This window comes from Trachurus trachurus, assembly GCF_905171665.1.
Source record: "Trachurus trachurus genome assembly, chromosome: 3".
Classification (NCBI taxonomy): Eukaryota; Metazoa; Chordata; class Actinopteri; order Carangiformes; family Carangidae; genus Trachurus; species Trachurus trachurus.
Genome location: NC_139893.1, coordinates 28,208,153 through 28,227,506, shown reverse-complemented (window position 1 = coordinate 28,227,506; position 19,354 = coordinate 28,208,153). Strand labels below are relative to the sequence as shown.

General features: G+C 42.7%; 1 protein-coding gene across 2 annotated transcripts in view; it reads left to right on the top strand.

Annotated features, from left to right (window-relative positions):
* The window catches only part of LOC311008259 (serine/threonine-protein kinase BRSK2-like), a gene marked incomplete at its 3' end in the record, with an annotated part of 116,591 nt that overhangs the window by 54,398 nt on the left and 42,839 nt on the right, over positions 1 to 19,354 (top strand). For both annotated transcript variants that reach the window (XM_084001762.1, XM_084001763.1), the window contains exon 2: positions 6,213 to 6,307. In XM_084001762.1, coding sequence (XP_083857888.1) covers positions 6,213 to 6,307 — 95 coding nt within the window. The remainder of the gene's footprint in view (positions 1 to 6,212; positions 6,308 to 19,354) is intronic.

Here is a 19,354-nt window from a genome sequence, read left to right as displayed (position 1 = left end):
GATCACAGCTGACTGCCTGTGTGCTGCAGATGGAGACGGTGGAGTTGGTGCCTGTTCTCCTGCTCTGGGACAAAACCACCTCCAACATTCAGGAATTATTTGACACGTCTGTTGTTGAGTTTCTTCCCCCCTCCAGATGTTTGTCACATCATAAGAGAAAGTTTCAGTTCATATCCTGGAAACGTCCATCCCGCCGTTCCCCTCAGCGTCAGAGTAAACACAGCTACCGTGTCACTCCTGTGCAGTTGGGGGATGGGACGAGAAAACAGCAACTGTCTCCTTGAAATGACACAATCCATAAAGTCACGGCTCAGGTTTTTCCTCCTGCTGGACCAGTGTCGTCCTCGTCCAGCTGCTGCAGATGAAGCAGATCTGTGACCACACAGACACGTCAGCAGATTCACATTCAATATTCTGTTGACTCTTCTTCACGCAGTCGGCAGCCAATAGGATTCGGCTGCTTCTGTGTGGAGCTGTGAGCTCCTCCCACAGTGCCGAAAGTCTCACCTGCCTCACAGGACCCCATCGGTGTCAGTGGTGTTTGAGCTGCACCTGCCTCAACTTTGATCAATGAAACCTGGGACTTGTATTTAATACTGAATCAGAATACGTTATTGATCCCTGGAGGGAAGCTGTTCCTGTGCATAGCCTCAATTGAGCTTGTTCTCAAAGTAGCAGAAGAACAGTGGGAAGAAAAGCATAACACCAGGCTGAACAGACCTCAGTTGTTATCATTACACTCCCTTGACTCTGTCAAGAGACCTTTCAAAAATCCAGAGCATCATCTGACAAAATATCATGTTGTGATTTTTTCTCTCAGACTTTTAAACTATAAAGTCGATAGATTTTCAGGCTAAACCCTAGAGAAGCCAATGAATGAACTCAGTTTTGCCTGTTTGGTGCAGAATAAGTGAAAAGTTAATTAATGTTCGATCTAGGCTGTTTCATCCGCTGCATTCATTCACTCTGCTTGTTTAACCATTAATGCTATCTTATTAGTGCCTTCCAGTTGGCTATGCTAATTCATTCTCCTTCGGGAGCTGTTGGTCAGTTCTTTAACATAATTATCAGCTGCCATGTTGATTCCAGTTAGTCGATACTATGACAGAACAAAAGCTGCTGCCTCACGTCCACATGACTCGAGTGAGGCGAAGCAAAATCTCTCTTCAACAAAGATGTAAACGTCAATCAACCTTCAATCTCATTTATGAGAAGTGTTAATTTTTTAGTTTGATATGCGTGAAGCCGGTAGATACTACAATACCCATGACCCTCGCTGGGAGTTAAAGTGTGTGGATAATTGGAAAACAAACAGTGCACCACAGCTGCTTTTGTTATCCCCACTCCCAGGGCTTTAGTACTGTAGGTAAAGGAATTGGCTGCTCAGTGATTGGCTGTTTCTTACAGCAGTGCACTCTGGGATTTGAAATTGACTTGTATTGTAAAGCTGTTGTGTGGAGCCTTTGTCTTCTGTCTCCAACTTCTTTGTGTTCATGGTCGGTGGTAAATGTAGAATTAATCATTTAAGAAGCTTAATTGGGATTTTGAGCATAAATCTCAACACACAACGCCTCTAGCACAGAGAGAGATGCCAGTATCACAAGTCAAGTGGCTCACAGCAGCAGGTCAAAGGTCAACAGATACCTTCCCATGATTCACCTTTAATGAGACACATTTATAATGTCCGAATAAAAACAGCTCAGCTTTACCCCCCTTGCTCCAAAAATAAAGAGAATATCAGATGCCAGGGCGCATAAATGCAACATCCCTTCTTTTAATACACTTTTCACCTCTCTATTACCATGGCAACTAATAAGATATGGGTGCACTATTAATTGCAATAAGATACATAAACTGTCAAAAGATGAGATCAAAGTGACTGAGCCTCCAACACCAATGGATTCACACACAATTTCCTTCATAGTTGCTCAGCGGTTAATTGGAAACGTTATTAATATTTGCTGAACCCATCAGGCCTTTTATGTTTGTTATTATTTTGTTGTTGTTAGTTGTTGTTCTGCCTCTCAGATCTGTAAAACACCTGAACTGACACTGACTGAAGTCCTTAAAGCAGATATCAGTGGAATGTTTTTGTTAAAGCAGATATCAGTGGAATGTTTTTGTTAATATAAGTCCTAAATAGTCCTATTTTCCGTCAGCAATCACTTACATGAAGTATTTCAGCCTAAACACGAGTCTCTCCGTCACTCTGCTCTGCTGTAACCCGAGGAGAACATTTTCCTTGTGGGATACAAGTGTTATCCAATGAGGAGAGAGAACGGCATGAAGGGCTGTGTGTGCAGCCAAGGGATGCGCGTGAATGTGGTGACGTAGCACGAGGACCAATTGATGCCTGACAAGGGCGGGGGCTGCTAACTCATGGTGCGTTCAAAGAAACTCGTACTTTGTGTTTTTCCTTCCTGTGAAGTCATACCAGTTCGATCTGGTACGAGTTCACGGGTCGGAAGTTACGAGTGGCCGTTATAGGGAACTTTCACAGACAACAGGATGGTAAAAACACGAGCTACGGGTTACCTGGAACGCTACCAAGTCGTAGTTGTGACTTGAAGCTGTAACTTACGGTTTCAAAAGCCTGCCTTGAACGCAGCATTAGCCGAAACGGCCGTGAAGCTGATATCTGCTTTAATATAAGTCCTAAATAGTCCTATTTTCCGTCAGCAATCACTTACATGAAGTATTTCAGCCTAAACACGAGTCTCTCCGTCACTCTGCTCTGCTGTAACCCGAGGAGAAAATTTTCCTTGTGGGATACAAGTGTTATCCAATGAGGAGAGAGAACGGCATGAAGGGCTGTGTGTGCAGCCAAGGGATGCGCGTGAATGTGGTGACGTAGCACGAGGACCAATTGATGCCTGACAAGGGCGGGGGCTGCTAACTCATGGTGCGTTCAAAGAAACTCGTACTTTGTGTTTTTCCTTCCTGTGAAGTCATACCAGTTCGATCTGGTACGAGTTCACGGGTCGGAAGTTACGAGTGGCCGTTATAGGGAACTTTCACAGACAACAGGATGGTAAAAACACGAGCTACGGGTTACCTGGAACGCTACCAAGTCGTAGTTGTGACTTGAAGCTGTAACTTACGGTTTCAAAAGCCTGCCTTGAACGCAGCATTAGCCGAAACGGCCGTGAAGCTATCTGCATTAAGATGTAAAATCTTTCAGGAACTCATCTTGCTTGTTAAAAATGAGACAGGGAGAGATAAAGTGGACATTTCTCAATGTGAATATGTCAGCGATTATTACTGTTGGAGCCGGCTGGGTTACATAATGACTCTAATAACCCAGAGAAGCACAATGAAAAATGTCAAGCATAAAGTGTTTTTTTTTTATGATTTTCGTTATGGATCGAACACGTTTAGCTGTGTTCTGAGACGTTGAGGTGTCGGAGGGGTAATTATGAAACCAGATCACAGCGGCGCAGATGTGGAGTTGGGTCATCGTTACAGCCTCACTGGGCCCATGGAGCTGTAACATACACTAATGTTGTAATATGTCTTCCTCCTCAGAGGTGCAGGAAACATGACTGTACCATAACTATTTTATCTCCAAGCCTCAAGATACAGAAGTTAGTGACTAACAGTCCGTATCACAGCTCATCCCTCACTCGTGGATCAGTTAGAGTTGGTTCATTACCTGATTAATATTAACAAGGAATGGACATTTTCAGTATTATCAATATTCGACTATGTTCATAAGAACTTGATTACTCAAAAATGTTATATTTTATAAGCTCTGTTCCCAGCGAGACACAGACTTTGAATTTGTGACAAAGCCTACTATTGCTGTAAATAGATTATGTTGTCAGATGTCACAGTGGTAGCAATATGGACTCTGCACTGTGTTTCTGAACCTGTAACTCAATCAACAGTCTAAATTATATATTCAATTTGAGATTAATATGTTAAACTGAATACAATAAATGTAAGTTACAACATTTAAGGCTGTAGAAAAAGTAGTAGTACTTTGTCATAATGTTCTATGATAAACAAGGATGAAGATGAAATAAATGGTGGAGGAAAGAATCAAAGGAGGTGACTCAATAGAACATGACTTTAGTAGATGTTAAAGTCATCCCTAATAACAGTTCCCTCCAGCTCAACGACCAAATTTACATAACTTTTTCTGATCCAGTAGGAACAATCTTTCAATGCAATGTTCAAAACATTTCTTGCATTGCCCCCACAGCGTTTTCTGAGTTCACAACAACAGTTGGCATCGTTGCCCATTAGTTATTACATTAGCAGCAGAACCTGCAGCAGGTGCTTTCATGATGGTTTCAGTCCTCATCATTTTTCTTTTTGCGATGCCATCCTCCTCCTCCTCCTCCTCCTCCTCCATCCATCCATCCATCCATCCATCCATCCATCCATCCATCCATCCATCCATCCATCCATCCATCCATCCATCCATCCATCCATCCATCCATCCATCCATCCATCCATCCATCCATCCACTCAGAACCTGTGTGGGGGGTGAAGGTGTGATCAGCCTTTATGGGGCCTTTCGTGCCCTGTGTTGTGGTGAGCTTACGTAGCTGCGCTTGAGCTGCTCTGACAACAAGATCAATGAGAGCTGGTGAATGTCGCCCATGGTGCCATTTCGGTTCTAACTGAAGACATAAAAGAGCCCCCAGACTCTCATATTGGCCCAAACACCCCCGCTGCTCACGGCTCTGGTTGTTTCTTCTGTCAGGGAAATGACCGCAGGGAAATCAACGAGTGACACTCATCTCCTGTGAAACATATATGCAGCGTGAGGTAATGAAGAGGTGCATATGCGCAGTGGCATTTCTGGAGCCGTCTGCAGACCTTCAGTACAAAGTAAACTCTGGTCCTTGGTGTCAGAGCTTTGATAGAGATAGATGGAGCCATTGTGGCTTTAATAAGACGGAGCTATCGCGTGCTGTGCTGACATTTCTATTACAAAATGAAAAAAAGACTTGCGAGTCAATTTTATTGTTTTCCGCCTGTTTTATGTTCTGTAAAATTGCTTCCATTATGATCCCAGACAGACAGATGTCTACTACAGTATTTCCAGTGAGTTTATATGTCATTTTAAACATTGCTGTTGAGCTCATATCTTTTTTTTTTTTTTTTTTTTAGCTCATATCTGAAGACATGATGAACTCATCCTTAAAACACTCTGTCCAGATGAATGATCCAGTTTTGGCCATCCTTACATACACAGTATGCAGTTTACCTGCAATTAAATGTAAAACTTTCAAGCTCAAATTAGTTGCATCAGAAGCTTTCAGGATTCTTTTTTTATATATATTTACAATTATGTTCTGCTTTATGGGCAGCAGGTATATGGATAACTATACAGAACTAACTAAAGGACATGTCTCTGTAATTTATAACAGTTTGCTGGAACATATTCAGACTCTGTTAGCAATAACTTTTCGAACATGTAGTGAAATTTAGAGAAAGATCTGTGAGGACAGGGTTGGTTAGGGTTACAGTAAAGAGCTATAAAATATGCACATGTTTTGTGTTGTTATTTTCTTGCATCTCTTATTGTTTTAGTCATGACTCGTGGTGTCTGCCAATTGTAATGATAAGAATTATTTGTCCTTAATGGTTGGAGCTATCTATATGTATATTTTGTTTTATTATTCTTTTGTTTCATTGATTTATTTCCCAGTTAATGTCTTGGTGTGTGCTGCTCGAGAATAAATAAAGGTTATAATAATCACTCTTCTCCTCTAACTCCTGGCAACTCTTTTCGGTTGATACGTCCACTATAAAACATTTCCCCAAGCATCATTAGTGTCTGCCCCGTGCATATAAAGCTACACTACTAGAAAACAAAATTAAATGAGCTGCAGTTGAAGGTCGAATAGAAGTTGAAATCATTTTGTCACATCCACAGTTTCCAAGGTGAAGACTGGACCTGCTCAGTCAGTACATTCACAGCCTCCAGCCTCATTCATGTCGTCCATTTTACCTTGAAATCCTGGATTTAGTTTATCTACAATCATCTGGCTCAGTGGAGTGTGTGGAGTCATTTGAAGGAAGCAGAATCCAGCAGTGACTCGCACCCCCGAGGATGATGGGTAGCCTCGAGTGTGATGTCATTTATCCAGATGCATGACTCCGTCCTCTTATGTTTTCCTCTTTTCCTGTTTTCTCAGTGTGAATCAGACTTTGAAGAAACAACTTCATGTTAATTTAATTTGATGTTTGTGTTTCAGGTCTGGTGAAGCTGGGCGTCCACTGTGTTACGTGTCAGAAAGTCGCCATAAAGATTGTCAACAGAGAAAAGCTCAGCGAGTCTGTTCTCATGAAGGTAACACACATACACACACCTGTAGTGGTTTATTCATGTTTCACGTCTGCACATCTTATCACTACAAAACCTCTGATCCCTGTGTTAGAGGCCTCGTTTTTCAGATTCAGTTTTGTCCTTTTATATCGTGTAAAACATGTTCTGATTCTCTAAATACTGATTTGACAGTGTTTGTTACAGTTTTCTGCCTTTTTATAGTCTCTTATATTCTCTGACACACACACACACACACACACACACACACTTTAGTGTATAATTAGCTTAGTTTTTTACCGGTTTACTGTCATCTGAAGATATTTTAGACAAGACAGATCCATCAATATGGCTTTATTGAGCAGCATGGGATACACAAAAGGTGTGAGTGTGATAATGTGTTTTTGTGTGTGGTGGTGTGATATTTCGAGTGTGTGTGTGGATGAGTCATTGTGAGGTTTTCAAGTAGTAGGACCTGCTTTGATCAGCAGCAGCAAATTTTCTGAAGTAAAAGACTGTGCATCAGACCTCTGCTGCTGTCCACATCTCAAATATATGGCAATTACATAGGTGTGTGTGCGTGTGTGCGTGCGTGCGTGCGTGCGTGCGTGTGTGTGCGTGTGTGTGTGTGCACGCACATGTGACCAGACCATTTACCTCTGTGGTTTTGAGCTTTTAAGTCGTTTCATCCTAATGAGTAGAGTGTGTGTGGGACTCGTCTATCTGCCGTTAAGTCTGGCAGATAATTGGTCATTAACACTGATGTTACTCTGAGCGGAGGCGAGTTCGATTGTCAAGTGCAGTAACATCTCATCAGTGATGTCACAGCAACTTAGAAGTCAGTTTGAAAGCAATCAGTGGCTGGTAAAGGGCAGAGAAGCGAGGCTGTAGCTGCCTGGTTGCAGTTTCTACCACTAATAACAATGTGGTCAACAATATGCGTCTTGGTCGAAGTTGTGATAGGATGATAGGACATCATTAACTATCATTAATGCAGAAGTTAGGCTCTGATAGTGGCCGATGGCTATGGAGCCTCACCCGGTTCCATCATGTTATTGCACCAGATCTGCACACACAAGGTAAGGCCTTTGTTAATTAGATGACTTCAAGCCCGAACATCATCTCTTCATCAACACCTGTTTAACCTGCAGAAACATGAAGATGTAGAAGGAGATACTTAAATCTGCTCCGTCTGTCTACAGTCACAGCAGGTTATGACCTGATGAAGGCCCTAGCGACCGAAACGTTGTTCTCTGATTAAACATAATATGCAAGTCAAGACAGTGTGCGGGAGCTTCCTCTGTGTCATAAAATAAGTTACATGGTGCGATTTAGTGTCATTCATCTAAAAGCTGAACTTCAGCACTTCATTTAATTCAAATACAGTTAACAGTTATCCTGTCTTATGTCTGCTGCATGGCGAAACAGTCTCTGTCTGCACTTCTGCCCACAATGAATTTCCCTCTGGGACAGTAAAGTATATCTTATCTTATCTTATCTAGTTAGAACAATTAAAGAGGCCTCAGGTTGGAAACACAGTATGAGTCAGGGGTAGATCTAAACTTTTACTCACTGGTTTAGTGGTTTAGTTTAACCAATTAGATTAAACTGACATGTTAAATGATTTAATGTTCTTCATACACATGAAACAACAATTTAAATATCTAAATAAAAACCATTCACCCAACCTGTGTTGGCTTACAGCCCAGACTGCACTGTAAAACTGCTTAGACATTAAAGCTAGGTTTTCAGGGAAAATCTAATATCCAATGGTTTTGTGGTAACACTTCTATGATTTGGGGGAAATTAACATTTTTTTTATTTTTATACATGGTATGTATTTTGTGCACATTGGTACAGGAGCAGACTGCAGCATCTGGTCATGCACTAAAGAGTTGTTAAGACCTTATGCTGTAACTTTGTTAATGGAGTCACGTCTGTGATTATTGTGCTGTGCTAAATCAATGTGTTTAGTGTAATTTCAACCAGCATGTGAAGCTTATACTGTAGCATTTTTTTCATAATTGTGGACAATAAAGATTATTTGAAGTTATTTGAAGTGGTGACACTTTGACACTTTGACAGGAGGTTTTGGGGTTAAAACCTCTAACTTGCTCCACCGCCTGAGCCACAGCTGCCCCCTGGTAAACTAACAAAGTCCAGTAGGAAACATGAACGCAAGTTATCCTGGGAGTAAAGATAAATGACCTCTGCTGTCATTTCTGGATCAAGCTTCCTCTGCCGTCCTTTCCACTATTGTTCTCCTTTTTGCTCAGTGAACCTTCAGGGTCGTAACACTCCACGCTGGTGCGTTGTCACTCTCCCACTTTCATCTCCATCAGATTATCACCCATCAGAGTGTTGTGTTTGTAATTAGATGGAGAGCGGAGGAGATGAAGGCAGCAGATGCTCGGCTGAAATGATTTTTCTCCCGCTCTCCTTCGCTCGTGTCACAGCTCTGCCTTTCGTGAGCGACGCCCTCCCCCTCCTCTGTCTGTGCGAGGGGGTTGCCCCGCGCAGCAGCAGCTTCCTCTAATCTTTACCCGCCTCTGTCTTATTTTAGGAGATGCCAGGAGCCCCTGTTGTCATGGCAACAGGCAGCCATTGGCTCAGGTTATGGCCGTTGTGTGCGCTCGCACAATAAAATCTTACTGGCCACCTAAAAATATAAATACAAATGACAAATGATACTTTGACAGAGTGGTGTGTTACATACATATGTGATGTTCACCGGCACTCGCTCCTCCTCCTTCATCTGGCGTTTTGAAGAGACCCTACTTTGTCCCATTTAGTTTGACATTTTCACAGAGCTGCAGGTTCACTTTTTTTGTCTCGTTCTTTCTTTCTTTTGCATCTTTTATCTCCATGTTTGCAAAGCACTGGATGAATTCTTTTGAGGTTTAGCATATGAATGTATCCTCTGTTCACAATACAAGACACATTTACATTTCCCTTGTTCATTGTTACACATGGAACCTCTTAAAGGAATAACTCAAACCATTACCATATAAATACATTTTGTTTTTGTTTAGTTTTTTTCCTTTTTAGATCTTTATCCATGACTGATACAGTTTAGATCCAATTCTTCAAGTTTTCCCATTGGCTGAACTGAACACTTGCTCTCAGGTTTCCAGTGTACTTTGAAGGAAAAGGAGAAGGTGCTCGAGGGAAAACAAACAGCATTGCTTGTTTCTTGAAAGAAAACCACGACTACGTTTAGCTGCTAAAGAACAAAGTGAACTTTGACTCTTGTCTGTGAGGAGCTCAGTTTTGTGAAACTGCTGTGACACTGACTCAGTTTAGATCTCCCAACATCCTTCACTGGCAAAGTAGTTTGTGGACTTGAACCTTGAACCTTTATAACAGTATAACCCCAGAACAGGAAAGAAAACTAAGTGCTGTAAGTCAGAGGACTTATGTTTGTCCATCAGTCCCATTTTCCTGAAATTAACTCATTAAATTTTGGTCAAAGGTCACCAGGTCTTTGGCCATAACTCATGAACTGATGTATTGATTATTAGGACTAAACTGATGTAGATATTAGGGAGTAAAAGCCATATAATCCATTGATTGGCTGATATTCCTCATCTTTACAATGTTTGCCTCTAACGAGTAATAACACTTTCTTTGTCCCTGTCCCTGTCAGTCCTACAGTTTTTGTGTGGTGCATACCTATAGAAATGAGAGAACCACAAACATGATACTGCTAGAGAAAGATTCAGATGAAACAATTAATCAGTCTGAACATACAGTATATAACATAGTTTAACTCAAATATCAAACAGGATAAAATGACAAGGTGATAACTCTCAAGAATGAGATTGGGACCATGGAGACAGTGTGTTTGGTTGGTTGGTGGAGGGATACGACCAAAAGATTGGACTTGAGCCTAACTGATCTGTTACTCCAGCACTGGCAGATCATAAACTAGCAGAGCCACGCTGCTAACACGACTAAAAGTCCCTCAGGTTTCCTGCTCCCTTTGTCACATGTTAATGGAAACATAATTATGCAACACATTACTGTGTCCAGTCTTGTATACCAAGCTTCCTGTATCTACCATCTGTGAGCATGTGTACGTGTGAGAGCGATTCCTGGTGAGATGAGCAGCCTGACATTTACCACACTACCTTAGAGATCAGCACCTTACATGGGGGTGGCGGCGGTGGTGGTGGTGGGGGTGGGGGTGGGGGTGGCAGCGTCACCCCGCCTGGCACCCAGATGTCAAACCTGGCATTTACAGCAGAGTGTCGATGCAGCTAATGGACAGTCTCATTAGACCAAACACAGGTGGAGGATCCTGAGCTGCAAGCACGAGGGGCTAACACACAGAGAGCAGATAGAGCAACAGTCCAGGACTCATCAGACTCACACTCTCACACATTTATTAGACTAAGTGGCGTGAGTGTGCAATATAGCTATTGATTATTGGAGGATAATCAGGATGTTCTTGACCAACCTACGCCACAGAATACTTAATACATAGATTAAGGATGTTTGTGTGTGTGTGTGTCTTCAGTCTGGTCCAGGGCCGTTGTATAGGGGAGAAAGATGATGATAATTCTAGGGGCCCAGCGCCCAGTGGGGCCCATAAAAACCCCCAGTAGTCTAATCTTTGTATAACTGATTTATTCTGCATAAGACCCTGCTAATACTCATAGTAATGCTGCATTAGCATCAAAACAAAGTAGGCTAAATAAAAAATGATAATACGTACGTAGTCTAAGAAAAAAAGTGGAAAAGTTAGGGGGTAGGGGCCCACTTTAGTATTCTGTAAGGGGGCTCCGAATTCCTAGCAACGGCCCTGGTCTGGTCCCAGTGGGAAACTTGTGTGGTGAGCCTGAAAGTACACGACCGGCATACAGTAAGGCAGGGCAGGAGGGTGTGTGTGTGTGTGTGTGTGTGTGTGTGTTGGTGTGTGTGATTAAATCTCTTTTTCCAGTTGAAGTGCAGCAGATTGTGCGTCTGGGCTCTTCAGAGGTTGACCGCAGCCCATCATGCCTGACTGGACTCATTTCATCTCCTCAACGAGTGGCTGGTTGTGTTAATGGTGTCAATACTGACTTAACTGTGTTGATTCTACCCAGTGCTTCTGCTACATGAAGTGTGTGTGTGTACTGTATGTGTGTGTGTGTGTGTGAGAACGTGTCCTCAGTGTGGGGATTAGCGTCTCTGACAACATTGTGTTTGGTTTCACACCTGAACCATGATGACAGAGACACCGGCTCCTTATCTCTGATGGATGCTCAGCTCTCATCAAATAATAAAATTATGCATTTTAAAAAGTAATTACATGTATTTCTAATTTGCATTTAAATAATCTATTTAAAATTCAACTGGAAAAAAAAACCCTTCAGCATTTACCAGTTAATAATTATGTTACTTGTGTTCAAGTACAGAAAGGAAAAACATTTTGAACTGGAAGAGCAGTATTGTTGTGGTTCTGTTTGATTTTGTTCTGCTGCATCTCACCGTTAATGTCCCCTGATTTAACTTTCACGCTTTGCATTTTGTCACAACAACTCTTAAGTTTAACAACATACACAAACACAGGCTCACAGAGAGGCAATCTAAGAGAGGGAGTGAGTCATGTGAGAGTTTTAAAAGGAGAAATCCAGAGAGTAAAACGCACAAACAGGAAGTGCCTGTTCTCGGTGATGTTTATAACCATCAATTTGAGTTGTAACTTCATCACTGTCTCCATTTTCTCTTCCTAACCTTAACCTGGGAGTTCAAACACATCTGGTGACAATAATAATAGAATAATAATGATATTTTATGATTTTATTTATTTAGAATCATCAAGAATAAACATTTGTTTCCAAATCCCTGCAGTAAATTCTACCATTCTAGTCCTGTAACCTTTGTTCCTTTTTTTTTCATTACAATAATCGGCTAATATGATTTGAATAGAAACTCATTCCTCGACAAACTGTGTCCGTCAGTTGAATCAAAGACAGGTAATATATTCCAACAAAATGAGAACAAACAACTGCTGAGAAAACATTCAAATAACTCGAACACCAGCGTCACATTTCCATCCAGTTACCCCCCTCAACATATCATTTTTTAATGACACAACCACAACTCACAGATTCCTCTCAGGTCATATTTACAGTCCCTTTTGACTTTTTAATTTTGTTCATGATTTGAACAGCCAGGTCTTTTAAGTGCTTTTTAGGTTCACAACAAGTTAGCTTGTCCATTTTCTATAAACTGTTCTTCTACCCTTTGTCAGATGGTGCAGACTGGATCCGTGTGAATTTTACAAGTGTTTCCCCAAACGTCCTCACAGTGTGTGATGTGGTGTGAAGCTTGATTTAGGGCGACTTTGGCCTAATATACAGTATATCCAATAATAATGATAATAAAGGTCTGCCTGCGCCTATTGAGCCATCAAACTTGTTTTAGCAGCGTCAGCGACCTACACTTTAATTTGTTCTTGGAGATGTGAGATGAGGGACTCAGTGCACACTGTCAGCAGCAACGGACTGAACCATCACTGTAAATGGAGGACGAAGAGGAGTAAGAGGAGGAGGAGGAGGATGATGATGATGATGATGATGTCCTGCTCTGAGTGTTGGTACCTGCTTCAATGCGTCGCCCCGGGGATCCTGGACGTCTTCAGCGCCGCTGCCGGTTTGAGTGACAGAGGGGCGACAGAGGAGTAAAAGGAAACTGATTGCAATCCACCAGAGAAGAGAGCATCTGCCCTGTTCCCATGATTCAACACTGACCTTAATCTGCTCGTCGTCACACCGACACCCCCACACGCAAACACACATACACATACATTGACCCCTCCCTCCAGCCCACCAGCCCCTCCACATGTCTGCTGTTATTCTGCCTGATGCAGTCACAGGAGTCACAGGAGGATGAGGAGGCTGTTGGCTCCATCTCACCCGTCACCAGACATACGTACGGATCAGACCGAGCTCGCCACCTGCTCGTTACCCAGCAGCACCGGCAGCAGAGACGCTGCAGCCTGCGTTCCTCCTCCTGTCTGTCCATCCCTCTCTTCTGTCCTATACCTCCTTTTCTTTCCCATTCAACTAATTTATATTCTTTCTTGGCTCTTACCTTTTTTGTCTTTCCTTTCCTTTTTATTTCCTTCTCCTCTCTCCTAATCATGGTTTTCATCATCATCCTGCCCTTTTCTTCTGTCTTTTGTCTCTTCTCCGCTCCTTTTCTTCTCCTTTCTTCCTTACTTCCTCTGTTCTTTATTTCTGTCACACAGCCAACCTGCTCCGCCACTCCTTTCTCTGAATGGATTTGTGCTGCTTCATAAAACATGTGGATGTTCTGTCTAATCACACACAGAGGTTGATAGCGGCCATTTGGTTTTACCACACTGTCGTCCAGTGTGGTTTGAGAGCTCAATGGACGGACTCTTCTCCTCCTCCTCTTCTCCTCCTCTCTCCTCCTCTCTCCTCCTCTTTTCCAGTATCGCCCAGACGTCATAGCAACAGATGGCAGTTTGATTACCAAGCGGATGTTCCAATTTATCGCCCCTCGTGCCCCTCAGCTCTGTATCGTGTTTCAATTAAATAGGGATTTGGAGGCAGCGCGCGGTTACTAGAGTCAATCCTCATAATTCATTAAGAGGAGCTACCACGCATGGAGGCGTTGACTGGAGGAGAAGTGTTGCCATGAGTCAGGAGCTCAGAGCGGCTCACTGGGCTGCAGGAAAATGAGTATCAGCAGGGTGCGAAGGTAACACCTGCCAGAAATCAATAAGGGTCAGTCCTTCCTCCCCCCCACCCCCACCCCCACACCCTTTCCTGAAGTTTCGAGTTGTTTGAGTGCGTGCGTTTCATCCAATAAAAACTTTTTTTATATCATCTGACTCATGGTTGGAGCACGGCCACGGCTGGATGAAGCTCTGCCAGAGGACTCATCAGGACAAAAGAGTAATGAGTCTTTTAGAAAGTGTCTCAACGTTAAAGTGTCTCGACTCCCATGGTGCATTTTGGCGCTTGTTCCAAAAGCAAAAGTCTGTGTGAGGTGACAGACAGATGGAGCTCTTCAGGCTTGGACAGTCATGAAATGTAAATGTAGTGCACTGTGTTGCTATTAGCGACTGATTTCAAGAGACAAATGAACCCACAGGTTGTCTCAGCAGCAGGTTAATTAGATCCGTTGTTAGGTTTTGTTGCTAGGTGACATCTAGTGGTTGTAGTGGTTACGACATGAACAAAGGGGAACGAGCTTTGACGTAGAACAAAGTCCACGTCAGGAGGAGGTTGTGGTGGATGGACGAATGTGACGCAGAAGAGCGGTGTTCGTAAAACCAGCACTTCATGCTCTTTCTTTTGTTCACGGCTGTTGTTGTTATTTCTCTGGACAAAGGTCTGGTGAGCGATACTACTATTACCATGACAACATGACAAGATCGTCTTAATGTAGAGGAAGAACTCCATTTAGTCAAAATCAGCATCTTTTCCTACATCTAACCAAGCCTTGACCGTTTCTAGCCATGATGGAGAAGATAGTATGTTTCTTACTGTAACCATGACAACCAAGGTCTGGTAAAGAAGGGACGACATTTCAGGAGACACCCCTGTGAGTCGTATCAGAAAGTAGAAAAAGTACCAGTTTCTTGGTTTAACACCTTTCTATCTTTAGCACATTTCTTTTTCGCCACGAGTCACCTCTATGAAGTGTCAAGCCTCATACTCGCTAACTCTCTCTTTCTCTATATATATATATACATAGTGTCTTGACTCCCAGTATGTGCTTCTCTGGCTTTGCGTGGCTGGATGTCTGTTTGGACGCTGTTTCACAAAATTGCTTGGCCCGAGTCACCGTCCGTCCTCATCATCAGTCTTCTCCAGCTGTCTGACTTCACACTTTGAATTGTCACTGGTGTCAGAGACAAACCTGACCAGACTCACCACTTCATCCGGCCACCTCTTGACTGATTTAAGCAACCTGCCAAACTTTACAAAAAAAAAAAAATGACGCTGAGCATTTTGTTTTGCTCTCTGCCCAGAGATATCACAAGAACTGGCTCCGGCCCCTGCATCATTTTAAAAACCTCTCTCGGGCTGCGAGGCCAAAAGACTCAGGGACAGTTGCAGATGTCAGCATTAAGTGCATTATGTAATTAAAGCTGATGGCATGAATTAACCAAATTGCACTTAAGTGTTTTGGAAGGACAAGCGATCTTTTTCTGCTTCACTTGGGACCATCTCGTCCTTACAGTTAAATAAACTGTTGCCAAGCAAATAAGCAACATTTGTAAAAGTTGCATTTGGGGAAATGGATTATCACAGTGATCAGGATTCACTCTGGAGGAGAGATAAACTCTCACTGTGCATTGGAATTGAGTTGAACTTATTACTTGGCTTTTTTTGCACCATTGACTGATGCAAATCACTGTGACAGGGCTGAACTTTCAAAGAACAGAGAGAGTAGGAATCTCCAAAATGGATGAGACAATGCTGCACCAACTTACTGCTCCACGAAACAGACTCACTGTGGTTTGGAGTTGTGAGGCACAAATACTCTACCTGACTTTGAACTGTGTTAAAGTATTGTACTGACAACTTCACTAAGCCTCCACCTGTCTTGCGAGGAGCCTGTACTACTTCCATCTCCAGTGTTCCCAGGCACTGAGAGATAGGACATGGAGCTCAGACATCCAGTGCCACTGTGTCTGATCATGATGGCCGTCCTGTCAAAATATTTTGGACACATCCAACTAGTAGGAGACCCCGAGGCTGACCCATGGCACTCTGGGGGGGTTCACATTACCACTCTGGTCTGAGAGGAGGTGAGAGAGGATGTGTGTCAGACAGGTGGATGGTTTGACCTCAGGTGAAGATCTGTTCAGCAGATACAGACACAAACTGTGTGTGTAGTAGGAATGTACCAGTACTGGTGGGATAAAATCCGTCTTGTTGGAGCTCAGAGGAATAGTGAGGAGGTGAACAGAAGTTTAATCGGCTCATTTACACCTGTGAGACTCTCACATCCCACCACAGGAACTAGACCTTGAATGCAACGACACAAGATCAGGTCAGAGGTGACAGAGTTTTTTCCTGTTCAGACCTTGTTTCCTGTAACTTGGCTGGTTGGAGTTGGAAACAACTGTAGTTCAATCATATCATGTTTTTACAATGGTTTCCTCCATGATCTGCACATGGTGACTGCTGTAGGAACGACCTAGGTCTGGAAAAGATGAACACGTGACTCTGCACTGTCTTGACTTCTTCCAGTCCCTGAGATTCTGGACATGATTCTGGTAGTGGTCTGATACATTTACATATCATATTCTTGCGCAATAATTGCTTTATATTAATGTATAAGCACCCTAAATCTAAAGTGCACTCCTACTGTAGTCTGCATTATGCAGGACTTATCACGATAAAACTTATATGTTAATGCCTTTTTAATGAGAGTGAACACAGCTGGAAACAGTTCTGCTAATTCGTCTCAACAGAGGAGATGAGCCTGAGATAATTGAGGTGAGCGGAGGACAGTGGTGCAGGATTAGTCGAGACTCTGGGAGATCAACGTAGCCCGAACAACAGCTGGCTGCTGTCGGAGAGGGTGTTTCTCTGAAATCCTTGAGACCTGAGCCAGAGGAGTTACAGCGGTGCACCCATCACCTATGTTACAGCTCATTTTTCCGCCGTACTCCCCAAGGTCTTCCCTCCACACCCACACACTTTATTACCACCCATTAAAAAACCAAATGGGTCATAATCGTGCCTAATAAATGTCGGCCTCGCTGCTCATAGAGGGAGGGCAGGGGGCTGAATGTCTGTTTACCTTGTACATGTGTTTAATTAGCCTCTGCCATGCGTGCCCACGGTTGTGTGAGGAGATGAAAATGAGGGTAATTAGATCTGATAGCAGGGGGAGGGGCTGAGGCACTGCACCTGCAGCCATCCCAGATATGAGTCATTGCGTGACACCTGGGAATCCAAAGTGTCCGGACAGATACTGCAGCGTTAAATTGCAGTGATGTCACCACATTAAAGGCGGGAGACAAACAGTCAGCTGACACGGACATCATTAGAGCTGTAATGTGCATTTGTCTTCTTCTTCTTCGTCTTCTTCGTCCTCATCATCAGGAAACAGGTTCACAAAATTAGATGATAATGAAAAGTCATTTATTTCAACATAAATTATGTTGAAATAGGAAAAACAAGATTGTCCTATTTGACCACATTCATCTCACTGACAAGACTAAACTACGTTTGGTAACACTTTACTTGAAGGTATCGTCATAAGACTGACATGACACTGTCATAAGACTGACATGACACAGTCATGAACGTGTTATAAACATTATGTCAATGTCATAACGTTGTCATTATGTGTCATTCGGTTAACCCTAACCCTAACCCTAAACCTAACCCTACAAAAACCGAATGACACTTAATGACAACGTTATGACATTGACATAATATTTATGACACGTGAATGACTGTGTCATGTCAGTCTTATGACGATACCTTCAAGTAAAGTGTTACCCTACGTTTCAGGTGTATCATAGTTAGATCTGGAATCTACTCAGACTTGGATAATTAGTTTGCAAAATGGGTAAAACACAGGCGGTCTGAGTAATTTACACTCTGACAAGCAAATATTGTGGAGTGACAGCAGCTGCTAGATTTAATGGTGTTTCCTCAGTCTTCATCATTTCCTGTTTGTGTAGAAGTATTTGCACACGCTCACTTCACTGTGAGGTCGGAGCTAATGATAAAAAGTGGAGGGTAAAGTGAACAGCGACTGATTTCTGTAAATCTGATCTCATAAAGCTTTAAACAGATTTTAGACATGGAAGTGTCAAAGCCTCAGTCCACAGTGAAATAACTACACACGGGGCGGTGCGTGGCACAGTGGTTAAGGCGGCTGCCCCATGTAGAGGCTACAGTCCTCAACGCAGGCGTCCCCGGTTCGAGTCCTGCATCGGGCAGACATTTCCAGCATTTCATTACCGCTCTCTCTGCCTCCCCCTTTCCTGTCCATCTCACTGTGCTATCAAATAAAGGCAAAAATGCCAAAACATATTAAAAAAAAGAGAAAATAAATAACTACACACTATTAAGCATTAGTTTGTAATTCATAAACACATATATAAATGTTTGTCTCTGGATTAATAAAATAATCTATACTGTGTTTAATGATTGTATTTTTATACTTTTTCATACGTCAGAAGGACTTCTGGGACTTTGTGATGTCACAACAAAGCAGTCACTAAGCCCCGCCCACATTGACCCACCATCTGACACTTGCAGCATTTGGTTTCTCTCAGTGTTTTACCTGAAATCCACTCTATTTTTATTGGATAACTCAGAAAAAAAGTCGGCCAATCAGAAGAGAAGTTCAGTGCCTCCTCTCTTCTGATTGGCTGGCACTGACCTGCGTCAGAGCTCCAGAGAGAGATCTGAGAAATGAGATGTAAAACTACATTTGTATCTTCTTATGGATCAGCACTTCAGATAAAAACAGAATAAGAAGAAGAAAGAAGAAACATGAAGTTTTAACAGGGAGACCAAATTTGTATCGACTGTGAAAACAGTGATGTCACCTCAGAATCTAGGCCAGTATTAGCACTTTAAAGCTGTTGTCGGTGCTATTCTGTGAAACTCTTGTCATTCACTCGCCCAGTTTATCCAGCGAACCTTGAAAGATCTTTTGTTGGGCGCTGATATTAGAATTCTTCCTCCTCTTTGGGAGAAGACTTTCAGGATGAGAGGGTGCCATGACAGTCTGCTCTGGGAAAACCACTGGGCCAAAGATTAAAGGAAATTCTTTTATTATTTATTTTCTGCTGGCCACCATCACTCGGCCATGACAGACCTTTGAAGAGTTGGGGCTTTGATGGAAATGAAATTTCATTTTCTGGTGTCTTCTGTCTTGCGCCCGGCTCGTCAGGCCTGTCACGTAGCTGTTGAGCAGGGACACCGGGGGGATGACTCAGAGTCAGGGCGGGAGACACGTTTTGAGGACAGAACGAGTGTTGATTGACAGATGACTGATAATGTTTGCACCTCACACTTTAAAGCTCAGCACTGATGGGAATCTGAAATCAATGGGTTGTATCGATGAAGGATTAGT